The following is an 18499-nucleotide window of genomic DNA, read 5'->3' on the forward strand; positions in this document are numbered from 1 at the left end:
CACATAGATGTCTTTGGATGATGGGGGACGTGACGTGCAATCAAGCTAATGCATTTCTATCTCTAAGACTATCACTACTACTGCTTTAACCCACCAATGTAGGGGCCCAATGAAATCCCATCACCTTAATCTCCTCAATGACCATCCCAAGGCTAGAAATTTATTCTCAAATGCATGTCACAAGTACAAAATGATGATCAATGAAATCACCATCTCTCATACATGCCGCAATTGTGAGAATAATAGCTTGTACTTTCTTATATTCTAGATGATTTCACAAGTAATTATCTTTCTCTAAGAGCTACCTATCTGCATAGTACTTTATGTTAGGTGAGACCCTCTCCAAATGCTTTTGAAAGGAAAAGATAAGTAAGGAGAGGGATTAACAAATGAATCATAGCTCAATTGGTTTGACACATTGCAAAACAACTTTGAGGTCATGGGTTCAAGTCCAGCTTACCCATAAAATAAAATAAAGATAATAATGATGAAACATCTTAGTTTTCACCCTATCGAAATTATGGTTAATGCTATTTGGCTGTCAAACTCTGTTTCCATTAGTAAATAACTAATATGTAAATTTCCTCAGTATGCCAAAAGTATCATTTCTAATAGAAGATCTAGTTAAATGCTTCATATAGTTTTTATATGAGATAAAGAAAAGTATATATCTATTACTTCATGAGTACGAAATCTGCAAGGACATACATATGGGCATGAGGGAGCTACACAAATCAAGATTTATGATTAATAACTTGCTTGATGCTAGTCATTATTGCAGAGCAAAGAAGATGGATAAAGCTTCTAACATGTTCAGATGGGGTCATTAAATTATAAATTTTAAAAACTCATAACTTTATCTATGGGTAAATGTCCATGCAACTTATTCTCAGCACTTACTTCATTAATATCGGCTCATATGCAGTAATTAGCACATCAATACCAACTTCCTTAAGGCGCAGATTTGCCAAATAGACCTGTAGAAGCAATCAATAATTCAACACCTACTTCATTAATATCGGTTCATATGCAGTGATTAACACATCAGTACCAACTTCCTTAAGGCGCAGATTTGCCAAATAGACATGCAAAAGCAATCAATAATCAATGAATGTCTAACCTATCTGTGCAAATAGTAACTAAGGCAAGAAGACAGAGTCAGCAGTCCTGATGGTAACTTTGTGACAAAATAAACTTGAAATTGGATGAATTTCTTTTAGGCACTACAACAAATAAGAAAAGTATTTTTCTGCATACACTAGAAATAACTTGTATTGTCTCCTAACTTATGAACCATTCTAAAGCAAGTCCACAATGCATCTAAAGCAAGTAAGTAACACGAAAATAAGTAGAATGTCAAATGCAAAAAGCATTGATGAGCTCGAAGTTCACATAGTTGATATGTGTTGGTTGGGTTTCATGATCTGAGTTTGAAATAGAGAATCTATAAAAAGTTTAAAATTCTATTTTATTAGCTATAAAATTCCTCCCAAAATTAGTGATCTTTTTTTTTTAGATTTCATCAGTTGTAGAGAGCCTCTACCGATACCAAATCAGCAATTTATTTTAAGTAAAACCCAAATTTCTAAACTCTCAACTACAAATTCCCAACCACCAAACACTCATAAACCTCCAAAATTTACAACAAAAAAAAATTCTAATCCAAATCAACAAACACATTTTTAAGCACAACCTAGATTACCCAACACAATTTTGGACTAAACCCACAACCTCAAAGTTGGTTTGTAATCCATCAAACCAACTTAGCTATGGGTCTAGGCCTGAATTAGCCAAATAATTTCACAGTGCCAATGCATGTTGGACCCATCTCTATGAATCCAAATCCATGAACAATTCACACTCCAACTGTTCTAATGGAGAATTCAATTGCAAAAAATATAGTTATCTAGAAAAGTATATCTAATATCAAACTTTCTTGATTTTCAAGAAAAAACAGATCTGGATTTCAAAAAAATTACCTTCTTGATGACCTTGAGATCGAAGATAATGACTTCCCACTGTTACTACAAAAAAAAAAAAAAAAAAAAAAAAATCAGAGGGTGTGAGGATTTTTGAAAAAAGAAGAAGAAGAGAAATGTGTGCCATTGAAGAGGGTTTCTTGGAGAAAACCAAAAGAATGAGAGAGAGAGAGGATACCTTAGGTCGTCTCCTACTCGAGTTCAACTCCTTCGTTCTACACTTCTAGGGTTTTTGAAATCAAATTTGTTTTTGAGGGTTTTTGAAAAAAGAAGAAGAAGAAAAAGGTGTGTAGAAGAGAAATTTGTGTGACGTTGAAGAGGGTTTCTTGAAGAAAATCAGAAGAATGAGAGAGAGAGGTCGTCTTCGAGTTCAATTCAAGTTCGGCTCCTTCATTTTGTAAATTTCTAGGGTTTCTAAAATCAGGTTAATCTGATTTATTACATGGGGTGTAAGTAGTAATAAATGGTCTGTCAATATAAATAAGTTTTGAAATTTTAAAAAGAATGAGGGTAAATTTGGAATAGAAAATGTGCTCTCTTCTCTTCCCTCCTCGTCTCTCCATTTTCGAAGGGAACAATTTTTTTACTTTTTTCCCTTCCCTTCCCTCCATTTTTCTTCTCTTCCCTCCCCACCTAACAATCCAAACAGGAGAAAAGGTTCTATTTTCTCTTCCCTTCCCTTCCTTTCTCTCAATCCAAACACAACGTAAATTTCCATCAGAAATCAATTATAAGAAGAGAGTTCTGATTCAAGAGATCACTTTCCAGATAATCTAGAAAGGGTGGTGTTTGTTGAATTTAGTAATTTACCATCTTCATCTAAACGAGAACTCTATTCGAAGAGTTTGGGGTGGCCATAAAATTCTATAGATAGCGTTTCTTTCCAGATGGATCGACACCACCAATAGCGGAGGAAGCAGGGGCGGATGAGTAGCCGAAGCCGAGGGCGGAGGCAGCTTAAGAAATACGTATATATATAAGAAGACATGGATGGCGTAGAAGCAAGCATCCAAGCAGAAGAAACAAGTAGGAGATGCAAGGCTCGGTGAGATTCGGCCAGGGAAAGGACAGGCTGCCAAGGCAGTAGAGAAAGAGAAAGAAGCAAGGAGGCAGACTTAGATGCTTTACTGGACTGGTTAGATAGGGTTGATGGTGAGAAGCCAAGGCACGGAGACAAGCAGAAGAAAGCAACGAAGCAAGGGTCAATGTAATATGAGTCAGTTTTCTTGTTCGAGCGAGTCTTTCTATTTTGAGTGTTCCTTTCTCTTCTCTTTTCGGTATGTTTGCATAAGGAGTCACACACCTCTGTCTCCTAAAAACCAAATAACTTCAATTGATGCTCCTCAAATTATTCAACTTTTCCAATAGAAGCTATATGTGCATTTGATTCAACGCCACCCTCCAAAGTTGGATTCAAAAAAAAAAAAAAATCCTTCTCTCAAGATGGTTTTGGAATCATGGTAAATCTTTTTTGTTGAGTGTATATTTTCCTCCACTCTAGGGTGTGTCATACCCCAGTTAAGCCTTGTGTCTCTCTTATATTCATAATTCTCCCCTTCTATAACAAATCGGCCTTTTGGAGTAGTTGGTTGGTGAACATGGTATCAGAGCGCTACGTTCCATATAGGTAGCGGGTTCAATTCTTTCCACTCTTACAAGTGAGGGGGAGTGTTGAGTGTATATTTTCCTCCACTTTCGGATGTGTCATTCCCCAGTTGAGCCTCATGACTCTCTTATATTCATAGTTCTCCCCTCTCTAGCAAATTGGTCTTTTGGAGTAATTGGTTGGTTAACATGGTATCAGAGCGCAAGCAACGTTCGTAAAGGTCATGAGTTCAATTCCTTCCACCCTAATGGGTAAGGGAAAGTGTTGATTTTATATTTTCCTCCACTCTCAAGTGTGTCATACCCAAATTAAGCCCCATGACCCTCTTATATTCATAATTCTCCCCCTCTAACAAGTTGTCTTTTGGAGTAGTTGGTTGACTAACATTTTTTACTTGCTCTAGCTCACTTTAGTCAATCTAGACAATACAAAATTTTGATCACATTTTGAAGAATGAGAGAAACCCCATGGTTTGTCTAATCCCAATTCAAATCAAAATCTTCGGGTGTACATACAAATTAAAAGAGAAAGCTAAGTTTAATATGATTGGTCTTATAATGCAATCTCCTACCCTTGCAATTTTATCAATATTTAATTTAAATCTTTAAAATTTATGACTTCTAACCCCAAGGGGGTGGCTCAATGGCAATTTCGGATCCAATAAGCGGTGAGAATCCGTAGGTTGTGAGTTTGATACCCCATATGAGCATTATTTCCTCAGGGCCACCCATGAGAGCACAACCTCACTTACTCAGTGCGTGTGATGTGCAGGCATTCACAATGTGAAAAAAACCCAAATTTCATAAAATTCGACGGACCAAGGGGTCGAATTTTTCATTGTCAAAAAAAAAAAAATCAATGGGCCGAAACTATCAAATTAATGAACGATGAGAGAAATTCGACAGCTCGAAGCCGTCAAATCTGGGAACATCAAGAATTTCAACGGTCCTAGACCATCAAAATTCAGTTTGTAAATTTCGTGGGCCTTAGCCCGTCAATTTTTTTTGTTGAATTTTCTAGTTTTCACATAGTGATTGTATGTGCCTAGGGGAGGGACCCATATGCCTTGGCTCCGGCCCTGGCTCTTCAGGTCCCCCTAGTCGGACATAAGTGCAGACACCCCCATCATCAAAAAAAAAAAACCAAACTAGACTTCTCACTGACAAACAGACTCCCATCTATCCAATAAGTCTTCAAATAAAACACCCTAGACAAAATTATCGAAATTTAAATTTAAAACCAATTGACTGGGAATAATCAAAATATTTTTGTAATCCTCATATTTTTTCCTCAACAAAGTATGCAAAACTTCCCGGTGCTAAAAAATACTGCTGAATTGTGCAAAGTTTTGTGGTGCAAAAATTTGGGACCAAATAAAATTTAGAGAGCAAATGAGGAAGAACTATGTGAAAAAGGCTCATATTTGACGGTCTTAGCCCGTCAAATTTTGAGAAATTTGACAGACCCTCCCGTCAAATATTCTCTTGTAGAATTTTATTTTTTTTGACGGCCCTAGACTATCAAATTATTGGAAAATGGACTTTAAAAAAATAAAAAAAAAATCCATAGAGTATGACCGTCAAATTTGGAGGTTTAACAAACAATAACACGGTCCTCTAATTCACCAATCACAATGAACGAAATAATATAATATAAAAAAAAAAATCAGAAAAAGAAAAATCATAAAACAAGTTCCAAACTAAACTAAATAACCCAAAATTAATATACATGTAAACCTCTTTATTAAGATCGAAAATTCTGTCGAAGCTACAAATAACTGACAATAAAGCAATATATGATATATATACAGCTATTTATGTCACACTCCTGATTTAATTTAGAACACAAAACACAAACAATTGAAGAAGCAATAATAGATTCTAAGAGATACCTAAGAGAAAGCCTAAGAAGTAACTTTATAGACAAACTGTAAGAGAACCAACTCTCCCCAATACTATATGTGGCCCTGCAATCTTGTTGTTGATCAAACTGTGAGTGGTTGTTGCTTGCCATTCCCATCATAAGGTTCGGTGGATGCCTCGGATTTCCTCTTCAGAACAACGATCCATGTCGTAACTTCCAACACTAATGCAATCCCACCCAATACACACAATACCACAATATAAGCTGTTTTCCACATTTTAGCTGGATCCAACATGTCTAGACCTTTAAACACGTTGACGATACCAAGAACAAGGATGGAGTATCCAACAATATGGTGGTAAAAATTCCAGTAAATCCTATACTTGTGCTCCTTCTTTGGCCTTAGGAACAATGTGAAAATCTGCACAACACAAAGAATGATAAACTCGTTATGATTGATTAAGAAAATGTGCCTAAAATAAGAAACAATAAACAAATTAGGAACAATTATAATTACCTGCAATGTTGCGAAACAAAAGAGAGTGATCCCAATATTCCGATGAGATTTGTATACCAAACCCTTCGAATTGGCCCCGAGCTGAAGATCAGTAGCCCATCCGGCAACTCCAATAACATAGGAAGAACTCTGACAAAAGATATGAAGATAAAACCAAGCTGGATCTGCTGACTTGAATGTCCTGAGATACCGAGCAAATATGGCTCCAATTGGAAACAAAATTCCCCAACTCACTGCATTCAGAATTCCATGAATCTGCCAAAAAAAAAAACAATACAAATTATTATTTTTTTTTTTTTTTTTTTTTAAGATCATATTACAAGGAAACCAATAAGTAACAAAAACCACAAATAAACAAAATTAAGCATAAAAAAACAACTTACATTCCTCTTTTTGAGATTTGAATTTCCTCCTCTACTTTGGGTACTATTGCTCTGCCCCACTCATTAAATCAAGTGTTCCTTTTGAAATAATTATTTTCCACGTGGTGTAGAAAAGCTGTTTATTGGAAACTTCTCTAGATTAGAAAAAGCAATTCAGCCAGTTTAGCAATATTGGAATCTTATAGAAGTGATTCTATAAAAGCACTTACATCCCAAAATGTCGGTCCTATACTTCATTTTACCATCATAATAGGCTAGAAAGTCGCCCATAAGTCTTCATCGATTCACATGTATTAGAAAATCTCTAATGAACAGGAATACTTCTTCATTTACAATTAGCAATTGTTATTAGATGTTTCATAAGAACTTTGCCACGTAATGGACGAACCTTGGACCTAGTAAATGCGAGTATATAGTTTGGTAATCTTCAAAGAGCAACCATTAGAGACTATCCTAAGACAACAATTACATGTGCTCAAGATTTACTATTTCAAAACACTATCAAATTTGTATTGTGTTCCCTGTTGTGGTGAATACCACCATTGCTCATGATCTGTAAGCTTACATTGGTCAGTAATAATATGCACAATTTATTCGGAAAAAAAATACCTTACATGATCATCTTAATATAGAAACTGCCGCACTACTATACAAAACCTGGCATTAGACACTGTTTATAGCACCTAAATGCACCTATGATTCAAAGGTGGGAAACAACCTGCGAGATTTGGACGCGAATGATGAGTAAGAAGAATTGAAATCACCATTTGGAGTAGAGTGGAGTGAGGAAGAGAAGCCTGGAATACTCAGCAAACCCATGGTGGTTTCAGTGCCTGAGCTTGATGTTGAACTAGGGGATGCCACTTCAGATTCAACTTGTTCTAATGTCTAGAACAAGAAACACACATATCAGATTTTGAAATTCTTAAGAGAATTGCACTAAAAGAAAATGACCGCAGGACTAAGATGGTTGTGACTTGTGAGAATTAAAACCAAAGGAAATCAAAGATAGCTTCAGTTAAATTGTAAAAGGCAGTCTACCAAGTACATACTTGTACGTGGGGAGCAGATGGGAAAGGACCCATCACATTCACTGAGATCTCCCAGACCAAAATCAATATTAGCCATAATTTTTTTCGGGATTCGAATAAAAGAATACAATAGATCTGACGGTCGTGACTTGTGAGCCCAAGACTAGTTTAAACTATCACTAACCTGAACAGCTTGTTGAAGAATGTGGAACATTTCTCGAGTACGTTTTCTTTGGTTAGAAACTTCTTCCTGCTCCTGCAGCAACTCTTCAAAAAGGTTCTCTCTACATGCATATCACAAGCATAGTCACGAAGTTGGGTTTCGGGAATAAGTCGTCAAGGGTAAAGTTGGGAAACATCAGAAAAAAAAACTGAGCTAAGTTAGGACTGTTAATCGTTCCTACCAGCAGGTGCTCTCATATTATATCATCAAATTCCATATTCAACTAGAATGATAAATTAAGAATTCCCATGTTGATATCATTTATGCATTCACAACAAGTAATCACAGATCCCCAACATACTCAAGATATATGATTAAAATAAAATAAAAAAAGATCACATTCATGAGTATGAATTAGGATTCATTAATAGATCAAAAATATCAAATCAATGTCATTCTCATTTGCATCCTCGTTTTTCATGATTTAAACGCGAAGTTCGTAAGTCACATATTACTATAAAAAAAATCTTTATTAAATCAGTGAAGGAAAAAAGTCATGATTTAATCGCAATTTTTCAATAAGTTGGAGATTTTGGTGACTATGATCACAAGTACAGTTCAAAGTGCATAGTACTTTAAATCATAGAGGGAGTAAAAAGCAGCCAGCATATGCACAACACATGGTGCATTTTCAGTTCCATTGAAACGGCACCCACACACACACACAGTTGAGACTATTCAATCGGTGGAATACCTATTAAAGTTGGACTAAAGAGAACTTAGTCTAATCAGATAATTCTAATCATCAATGGACTTAGGTCAATTTATCAGATGTTCAGGATCATCCATTCAGGCTCACACTGATTGGATGGTCCGAAGCCCCTGGACATATGCCACATGGAACAATGAACATTCTCTCACCCTTCTTTGATGAGTGATTAATTTTTCGTTAAAATAATAGCAACTACTAAGATCAGGGAGGAGAAAATTCAAATCATTAAGGATCATATTAATGCAACTTTTTTGGCCAAGGAATCTGCAAAATTGTTAGCTCTCCTTAATGACTAGGGGGGGAAAAAAGAGAGGAAAAGGAACTAGCGACTGAGGAGGACTCTATGTGGTCAATTGAATTCGTTAATCTCCATGGAGAATCTTTCATGACTTTAGCCCATTTATTAGCATGCAAATGATTTATGTCCACTACCATTTGAAGCAACATTAGGGCTCCAAAGAGGAAAGGTTGAAAACAATGAGGATAGCACTAGAACAAGGGATTCATAGAATGATTTATCAAATATGTGTGTGTGTGTGTGTGTGTGTGTGTGTGTGTGTGTGTGTGCGCGCGTGGGGGTGGAATTCATAGGATGACTTAAAAGGAAAATTTTCCATTCCGACTCACCAACCATATCCTCTAATCCTTACCCTAGGGAGCATCGGAACAAGAGAGATTAGATTGATGATAGTGGCCACCAACTACATCTCCTATTCATTGAAATTCCTTCTAAATCCAAAATCCCAAGAATATTCCTTCCCTATTTGCATCTTGACATCGTTAACAGGAAGCCTCTTATTGGAGTACAAAGAATAGTTGAGGAAACTTAGGAGACAATAATCGACACCAACAGTCCTCCCAATAAGTAATGTTGCATACTTGGTACTTAAAAAAATGAAAGAAAAAAATCCAATGTAAAATTACAGGTAAGATAATGGGGAAAGCTTTGGTCTCTGAAACAAAGACTAAATACTGCAGAAATGGTTATAGTAGATTTATCTTCAAGTCACAGAAAAGGAATGGGGTATGTAGTACAAAAGAGATGGCTGCTGAAATTCACCTGTGATAATATAGGAATTACAAGACCGTTCCATGAATCTTCCATGGGAATGTAATAAGCAAAAACCTGCATACATTAAATATGACAAATCCTACATCAAGTAATGACTAGTGTGGGAAAAAAATTAGCTAGAAGAAAGTGTTTTCTGTTTGTTAATCAAATAAATATTGGACACAAAGATAAGAGTAGAAGTCACAAACTATATTATGAAAGACTAGAATAGAGAAAACAGGAAAAACACTAAATGAAAGTCAAGAACAGAATCCGCTTTACGAATGGAAGGCTCTTTGTAATACATTTATATGTGTGTATTCCCATTTTGTGCTTCTCAAAAGCATCATGTCAGACACCTTGTATCCATGTCAAAACATCTATGCAAGAAAATCGTTTGAAATTTACCCTCTCGGCGAGACTTTGGCTATCAGTTGCTTGGCCTCGTCTCGCTCTGACATGGATGTAATCCTTCAGAGGCTCCGGTGTTTTCGGATTACTTTTGGTTTGCTTTTGATCCCCATTTTCGGCTGTGTTGATACTACCCCCACTTAATTCGACATTTTCATTTTCTGCTGTTTTGCTTCTCTTTGAATTCGTCTCACTCTCTTCTGCAGCCTGAAAGAGAAAAAAATTCAATTGTGTGTGTGTGTGTGTGTGTGTGTGTGTGTGTGTGTGCATAATTATCAAAATATTGAAGTCGAATTCGGAAATTTTTATTCAAATTGAAATACAAAAAAAATACCTTTGTATCATTGGCCGAGAGGTCCTTAGCTACTTTTCCTCAAATTGCTTTTCTTTTTCTACAATTGGTGTCATTTGGGCCTTTAAAACCAGCATTCTCTTCTGAGATCTGTTTCGAACCTGAAGAGGCCTCAAGTGCATTGTTCGAAGATGAACCGAATTTCCTGTTTGACGTCGAAGATAAACCATAAGCAGACCTCATATCCATCTCTAATCCATTTTGTAATGCAGATTCTTTTTCATCTTCATCGATGATCTGAGATCCAAAAACCTTGGGATCGGATAACCAAACTATTTAATCGGTTATTCGATCCCCGACTCTGCATATTGTTTGTCTTTTGTAGTCGATCTTCAAATGCCCCTCATTCACGCCTTGATAGATCAAAAATGTTTCGATTTTCAGAACCAGATCTACTGATATCTAGGGTTGGAAAGAAGTTCTAGAAACAAATCTGATAACTAGTGTTCGAAAGAAGTTCTCGATCGAGATCGATCAATCAAATAGAGTGGGAGATGAGATCAATCGAGGGAGACAGATCGATCGAGAGAGAGAGATGGAGAGGTCGATCGATCAAGAGAGCGACTGTGAGAAAGAGATAGGGAGGTCGATCGGGAAAGAGAGGGAGATAAATAGCGATGTCGATCGAGAGAGATATATATATATATATATATATATATATATATATATATGGGAAATGTTCAGCACCCTAAGTTTTACCACACACTTTAACAAACGTTTTTTGTCCTACATGGGTTAGAAGTTTTGGAATGAGCTGATTTTTGGTGAGGATGATCTCTATGATTAGAAGATCATCCTCCCCAAAAATCAGCCCATTCCGAAATGTTTAGCCCCATGTTTACACGTTGAAAAATCGTGGACCGTCCATTTTTTGTAAATCAATTTTGATGGGTTTAGAAGTTTTGGAATGAGCTGATTTTTGGTGAGGATGATCTCCTCACCATAGAGATCATCCTCACCAAAAATCAGCTCATTCCGAAACTTCTAACCCATGTAAGACAAAACGCGTTTGTTAAAGTGTGTGGTAAAACTTAGGGTGCCGAACGGGACCCATATATATATATATATATATATATATAGGGTCCCTTTCAGCAACAAACATTTTGACAAACATTTTGGCAAAACATTTTTCAAAACATGGGTTATAGGTTTTGGAATGGGCTGATTTTTGGTGAGGATGATCTCTACGGTGAGGAGATCATCCTCATCAAAAATCAGCTCATTCCAAAACTTCTAGCCCCATGTTTACAAGTTGAAAAATTGTGGACCGTCCATTTTTTGTAAATCATTTTTTATGGGTTAGAAGTTTTAGAATGGGCTGATTTTTGGTGATGATGATCTCCTCTCCGTAGAGATCATCCTCACCAAAAATCAGCCCATTCCAAAACCTCTAACCCATGTTTTGAAAAATGTTTTGCCAAAATGTTTGTCAAAATGTTTGTTGCTGAACATTTCCCATATATATATATATATATATATATATATATATATATGGGTCAGGTTCAAGGGCCATCTGAGAAACCGTCTAAGAAAACTTTCGTCGGTAAATAAAATTTTAAAATATGGGTTAGAAATTTTGGATTGAGCTGATTTTTTGTGAGGATGATCTCTATGATGGGAAGATCATCCAAAAAAAAAATCAGCTCAATCTGAAACTTCTAACCCCGTTAAAAGTGATTTAGAATGTGGACCGTCGATTTTTTACCACTTTTTATCACTAATTTGTAAATCACTTTTGATGGATTTACAAGTTTCTGATTGAGCTGATTTTTTGTGAGGATGATCTTCTCATCATAGTGACCATCCTTGCAAAAAATCAGCTCAATCCAAAACCTCTAACCCTTATTTTGAAAAACGAAAGTTTTCTTAGACGGTTTCTCAGATGGCCCTTGAACCGCCCCCTATATATATATATATATATATATATATATATAGGGGGCGGTTCAAGGGCCATCTGAGAAACCGTCTAAGAAAACTTTCGTTTTTCAAAATAAGGGTTAGAGGTTTTGGATTGAGCTGATTTTTTGCAAGGATGGTCACTATGATGAGAAGATCATCCTCACAAAAATCAGCTCAATCAGAAACTTGTAAATCCATCAAAAGTGATTTACAAATTAGTGATAAAAAGTGGTAAAAAATCGACGGTCCACATTCTAAATCACTTTTAACGGGGTTAGAAGTTTCAGATTGAGCTGATTTTTTTTTTGGATGATCTTCCCATCATAGAGATCATCCTCACAAAAAATCAGCTCAATCCAAAATTTCTAACCCATATTTTAAAATTTTATTTACCGACGAAAGTTTTCTTAGACGGTTTCTCAAATGGCCCTTGAACCTGACCCTATATATATATATATATATATATATATATATATATAATATATATATATATATATATATATGGGTCCCTTTCAGCAACAAACATTTTGACAAACATTTTGGCAAAACATGGGTTAGAGGTTTTGGAATGGGCTGATTTTTGGTGAGGATGATCTCTACGGTGAGGAGATCATCCTCATCAAAAATCAGCCCATTCCAAAACTTCTAGCCCCATGTTAACAGGTTGAAAAATTGTGGACCGTCCATTTTTTGTAAACCATTTTTGATGGGTTAGAAGTTTTGGAATGGGCTGATTTTTGGTGATGATGATCTATTCCCTGTAGAGATCATCCTCACCAAAAATCAGCCCATTCCAAAACCTGTAACCCATATTTTCAAAAATGTTTTGCCAAAATGTTTGTCAAAATGTTTGTTGCTGAACATTTCCCTATATATATATATATATATGGAGAGGTCAATCGATCGATGATTGTGAGAGAGACGCAGAGAGAAAGAGACACAGAGAATGAGAGAGAGATGAGATCGAGTGATTGAGAGTGAGATCGAGTGATTGAGAGTGGAAACGTGGTCCGTAGGCCGCGGAATTTGGGTATCAAAATTTGACGGGCCAGGCCGAACAATTTTTTTTTTGTTAAAATAAGGGATTTTCACGTAGTGAACATCTACTATTGAGCATTGTTTTCATCTCCTATGCATGGCACCACAGAATACCTTGGCCTTTTGTGCAAGTCAATTTCAAAGGTTTTGAACATATAAGATCCACCTGTGTGTGTGTGTGTGTGTGTGTGTGAGAGAGAGAGAGAGAGAGAGAGTGAGTTATCAACACCCATTGTTATATAGTTAGGAGCAACTCCAACCAGCCCCATCTTCAGATCACTAATCATTCTCTAAAACACTATTCACTCACTCACAAAAATAAAAGGAGAAAATAATAGATAGGGAGTAAAAATGGAATTTAAAACCTGTTCAATGAAAAAAGTCAAAATAGAAATTTATGAAAAAAAAAAGGGATATAATAGGTATTTTAAAAAGATAAACAATGATAGAAAACTTCAAAAATCCTCTCTTGACTATATTTGAAGACATGAACAGTGATATAAAGACAAAATATTCATTTTGAAGCCCGGTTGGAGTTTGGTTCAGAGGGCTCTATCTCTAAATATAGAGGTTTGAAGCCCCGTTGGAGTAAGAAATTTGAAATCCATTACACCATTGCTATTGGCTCAATGGCCATATTCCCTTCTTCAACAGAAACCATATACCCAAACTCCACAATTTAAACAAACCAAGGAGATCTCATTGATTAATAAACCCTGTTCGACCAATTATCGATGGCCACTATCAACATCTTCACATCAACTGCTGATTTTTCTGATGACCTCCCTTAACAAATTGCTTCCTTTGCTGAAGCGAAAATGATCAAGAGAAGAACTTGTCCTTGGTTTGAATGATAATCTCAGTGATATAAGCATCAACATAAGACTGAGAATTATGCAAATCTGAAAATGCACGAACCCAGACCAAATCATCAATTTAATTTTTCAAATGACAATGCAGACACATAAAAGAGCAAGACTAATTCAATTCTAACATAGCCAGTTTGTAAACCAAGTTAAGCTGAATTTTCTTGGCTCGTAAATCGCTAGCCATATGAAGAAAGGGAGCTACAAAATGGAATTCAAGAGGAAGATTTAACATTCATTTTGATTGTTATAGTATTAAATGGTTATTTTAGGAAGAAAGGGAGAGAAATCATGACTTACAAAGTATGAAGTTGGGGCGAAAGCAAAACCTTCAAAGAATCCATGTAGTCCTCCAAAGAAAGGACAGATCATAGCGACCAACACTGTACTAAGAAAAACTCGAAATACCAAAGAGAACAAAAAACACACAAAACACAAAGATTTACGTGGTTTGGCAGTGTGCCTAGAGATATCTATTTATAAAACCAGGAGTTGCTAAAACACGTCTATCTCCCAAAAAAGAAACTCCCAAAAAATAAAAAACCCTCAAAGAAAATATTACACAATTGCCCTTTTCCTTACCCTAAAAAATTTGAGCCGGGCTCCGCTCGAGCCCCTAAGAAGGGGCCGCTGCCCCCTGCACCCCACAACTCAGCATACAGCCAACAAAATACAAGACATTTACACAACAAATGCTGCATTCAAAGAAAAACACAGATATATTAAATAACCCATCTCAGTCGTTAGAAATAAATTCTACATCTTCAATAGCTATCAAAACCGAGAACTTAAATATGTTCTGATTACCCTAGCTTTAAAACAAGAATGTCACATCATTGAAGGAGAGAAAATCTCTATAATTAAGGACGAAACGTCATTGGAAGACCGAAGGGCTAAAACCAATACTTATAACGAACTGAAAAACAAGTCCAAATCGATGTAAATCATACAAAATCAGGGATAAAAGAAGAAAGGGATGAGAAAAATCAACTTCTAGGGTTGGGGGAGCAGGCATTGTAAAGAATATAAATAACTAGGCAATATAATTTTTTAAAAAATTAGCTACTTAAAGCTCCCTCCATTGCAATTTTGTGTCTATGCATCTTATAAACAATATGTTTCTTGAGGGGCTGCAAACTTACTAAATTTTCACTAGGAAACCCCATTTGAGGAAAAAATAAAATTGATGCTTCTGGAAAATGTTTGTGCGCCTAGCCATTACGTGAATTTGTGTCTCTCCAACATTAAATTAGTGCACATAATCTCCCAAAACCACCATATTTTGGTGAAATCTATTTAGATAACACTAAAACTCAACAATCCAAAAGGAAAAAAAAATCTGTCAGCAAATATTACCTCGAGAAAGTGTGGGGAGAGGACTGCACGTGGCCCAAGGATAGGGGGTGCTCTAAGAGGCCTGGATTCCTCGGTTCCAATAAAAAAGGAACCAACCTGGTTCATGGATACAAATCTTTCTCATTCCTTATTTGCTACCTTTGCTATATTCACAGGTACCCATCCTACACCGAACAAATCAATATCGTTAGAATAGGAGAATAAAATGGTGAAAATTACAAGCTCATCGAATATATTCCCTAATCTATGAAATATAGGAAAGAGATAATTCATGAAGTCACTCACTTTAGCGAAAAGAAATGGTGAGGCAACCGATGATATTATGGATGGAAACAATCATCAATGACAACAATTCAATTCAATCCATAAAAGAAATCCTAAATAACATAAAACCAAAACAATGGGTATCAATCTTCCATACCCCTTTTTCCAAATCTAATCCTCAATCTGACCATTGGCTATCGCAATGATGAAATTCAGGTAAGTAGTGATCCTCTTGTATCAGATTTAACAAAATTGACAAATTGGCCCTTATCCTGGACATGTAAACAGGACCTGAGATTCAAATAAATATGCATTTGAATAATGACAAACTTCGTTTGCATACATTGGGGGGAATGTGATGTAACTCAACTTTATCTAACATTTGGAAAGCCAAAAACTAAATCAAATTATCGCATGTTGAACAAAATAAGGTTCGACAATCTTGGAAGAATAGAATTGAGAATATAGAACATAGAAAATAAATAAGACAAGAGTAAGGACTAACAGATTTAAATGAATGAATGAGGCATCCACACTACAAAATATGAAGAGATTATCGGTGGTTTAGAACTGCCTCCAATGTACAAAAAACCGCCTGCAAGAGTATTCCCAGCGGTTAGACCATGCATCTGCAATAATAGTGTCGGCAATACTATTACCAACCAACTCACGGCGGTTCCAAAACTGCCCCCTAATGGTCTCAATTTCTCGGTAGTTCTTGCATAATATAAGGCATTTTTTTCCAGCCATGAAAAAACTGCATCGATGGACTGTATAGCAGTTAATTTCAAAATTGCCCCTAATGGTCTTGATTTCCCTACTTTATCAACTTTTTTTACAAATCCTCAATTAGAGTGGAACCCATATAGTTATCTTTAAAAGACATAAATTCTTTTAGCTTTCAAATGCATTTAAACATCTCTTGAAGCACTACTTCCCTGCCAAAAGCCTGCCCAAAGACACTATAATAGTTGAAGAAGTGTGCAATGCAACTCACAAATGATTCCAAAAATTTAATTACGTTCACAACCAAGAATGGCCTAGGAAACATATGGAAACAGAATTACACAAACTTACAAGCGAGTGGCCATCTTTTCAAAGTCAAATTGTTACCACTTTGATTTGATCTTGAAACAATGTGACACTCATCATTATCAACAACTAATTAATGCACTCATAAAGAAAACATTTGCAGAACACAGATTAAGATAGAGAGAACACAAACTTACCTGTATTTAGGAACAAAGCAACAAAGGCATTAACATTTACACGTAATGGTTAATTAAGCTGTAGAGCAGGCAAAGAACATAAAGGAAGAGTTATCTAACAATCAAACTCCTTGGATCATCCTTTTCCCTCCTACTCTATCCGGGCTTGGGACCGGCAATGTAAAAGGTTTAATTTTTCATTTGCGGAGTTAAAAAAGGTTTACTTAACAATAAAAAAAATCAGTTAGTAATATAATATAACGATAAAGTAAAAGGACCACTTTGTATGACAACAATAAAACCATCTATGCTTTAGAAATCAGAATGTTGTTTAGTATTTAAAACCAATCTATATGTAGCTTACACAGACCAAAACTATCAGAAGTATGTCATATAATAATAATAAAAAATAAGACTCCTAATCAATATGGATTCTTAAGAAATATGAGCCATAGGCCTGATGTCTCCATCACAAACGCCCTGAGGTACTGTATAAACACGTAAATACACATATGCCTCATCAATAAGCATACATATCAAAAATAGGATGAGGTTTTATTTTTTATTTTTGATATGTATGTCTCTATTTTCCATTCTGATGTATACTTTGATATGAAGCAAATACTTTCTGTGGAAGGATTAGGATGATGTTTCAAATATCATTTGGTCAATTGGAATACAATGTTCACTACCCCAAAGAAGTGGGAGGTCTAGGAATAAAAATGAAAAAAACTCTTAGTAATATCATCATATTCAAGGAAATGGCTTGGGCAGTTAATTGAGGATTCATGTAGTCTCTAGGAGAGTGTCATATTGTCCAAATGCAAAAGTAAGAATTTCCAATGGGGCAGTGGTGTAGCTTTGTTCGCGTATAGTTGCTGTGGAGATTAGAGAAGCACTATTAACAAGCTAATAATAGCCTTTTTCCTATAATTATAACCATAAATCTCATGGCTTAAATTGAGCGTTGCGCTTGGACTGCTCCCCTAGGTGCCCTTCTCTCAACTAGCCTTCAAAGCTCCTAGTCATAAGCATATGGCGTTATTTAGACATTTTGTCTCTTATGACTAATTACATCATTGGTCTAAACTAAAACATTCATTTATTTACTTTTGTTAAGCCTATATGAGGTTAAGAGAGATATAAACTTGTCCCTAAAAGAACAGAAACGTATATAATAAGTTGAATCTTACTGCTCCATTGTATCCTAGGACCTATAAAATCAGCACCTTAAAGGTCCACAAGGACATGTAAATCACGATCCCGACCGAAGTAGACTCAAATATGCCTTCAACAATAAGTGTGGTTGGATTGTTCTCATCGTAAACTATGTTTAGAACTATTCCAATAGCAATTACAACTCGAGTTGTAAGCATAAAAAAGATAGTTGATGCTCCAAATTCTCTTATAGCACTAAAAAAAGAAGATAAATCTACATTAACAAAATTTTATACATTGTAAGATCCTTAATTAATAGATTTTTAATTTTTTAAATGTGCATTTATGAAGACACTGAATATGTTAACAAAAGCCAAATGAGAGAGAAGTTTAAAAACTCAACTCGAGGTATCTGCAATAGAGACTTTTTCAGATAGCAAGAAATTTTAAACCATGTTCATAAGTGATGAACCTAAATGAGGAAGTACAATCGTCACTCACATCTAAGACGAAATGTGCCTAGATTCCAATTTTGTATGAGATTCTAACATATAATATTTTTCACCTGTTGAATTTTCATCA

General features: G+C 35.7%; 1 protein-coding gene and 1 long non-coding RNA gene across 6 annotated transcripts; both read right to left on the reverse strand.

Annotated features, from left to right (window-relative positions):
- Window positions 1-900: 900 nt before the first annotated feature.
- Window positions 901-2278, reverse strand: LOC147388272 (uncharacterized). The gene is made up of 3 exons (XR_015171219.1): window positions 2158-2278; window positions 1980-2024; window positions 901-977 (listed from the first exon to the last, which is right to left on the reverse strand). It is a non-coding gene; the product is annotated as an uncharacterized LOC147388272 (long non-coding RNA).
- A 3032-nt stretch (window positions 2279-5310) lies between these two features.
- On the reverse strand, window positions 5311-10783 carry LOC147388273 (cytochrome b561 and DOMON domain-containing protein At3g25290-like). Of its 5 annotated transcripts, XR_015171462.1 has the most exons (6): window positions 10111-10783; window positions 9375-9440; window positions 7564-7663; window positions 6958-7236; window positions 5966-6220; window positions 5311-5869 (listed from the first exon to the last, which is right to left on the reverse strand). XR_015171462.1 is itself a non-coding variant. In XM_086421530.1 (5 exons), the coding sequence occupies exons 3-5, from the start codon at window positions 7591-7593 to the stop codon at window positions 5570-5572; spliced, it is 585 nt and encodes a 194-aa protein (XP_086277656.1). In that variant the 5' UTR covers window positions 7594-7663; window positions 9375-9440; window positions 10111-10762; the 3' UTR covers window positions 5311-5569. The 5 variants fall into 5 exon arrangements, 3 of the variants coding, with proteins under 3 accessions (XP_086277656.1, XP_086277658.1, XP_086277659.1); XM_086421530.1 differs by lacking the exon at window positions 6958-7236 and having other exon boundaries at window positions 10111-10762; XM_086421532.1 differs by lacking the exons at window positions 6958-7236; window positions 10111-10783 and adding an exon at window positions 9774-9791.
- Window positions 10784-18499: the final 7716 nt, after the last annotated feature.

Source organism: Akebia trifoliata, chromosome 13 (genome assembly GCF_017979445.1).
Source record: "Akebia trifoliata isolate Shusen 1 chromosome 13, ASM1797944v1, whole genome shotgun sequence".
NCBI lineage: Eukaryota > Viridiplantae > Streptophyta > Magnoliopsida > Ranunculales > Lardizabalaceae > Akebia > Akebia trifoliata.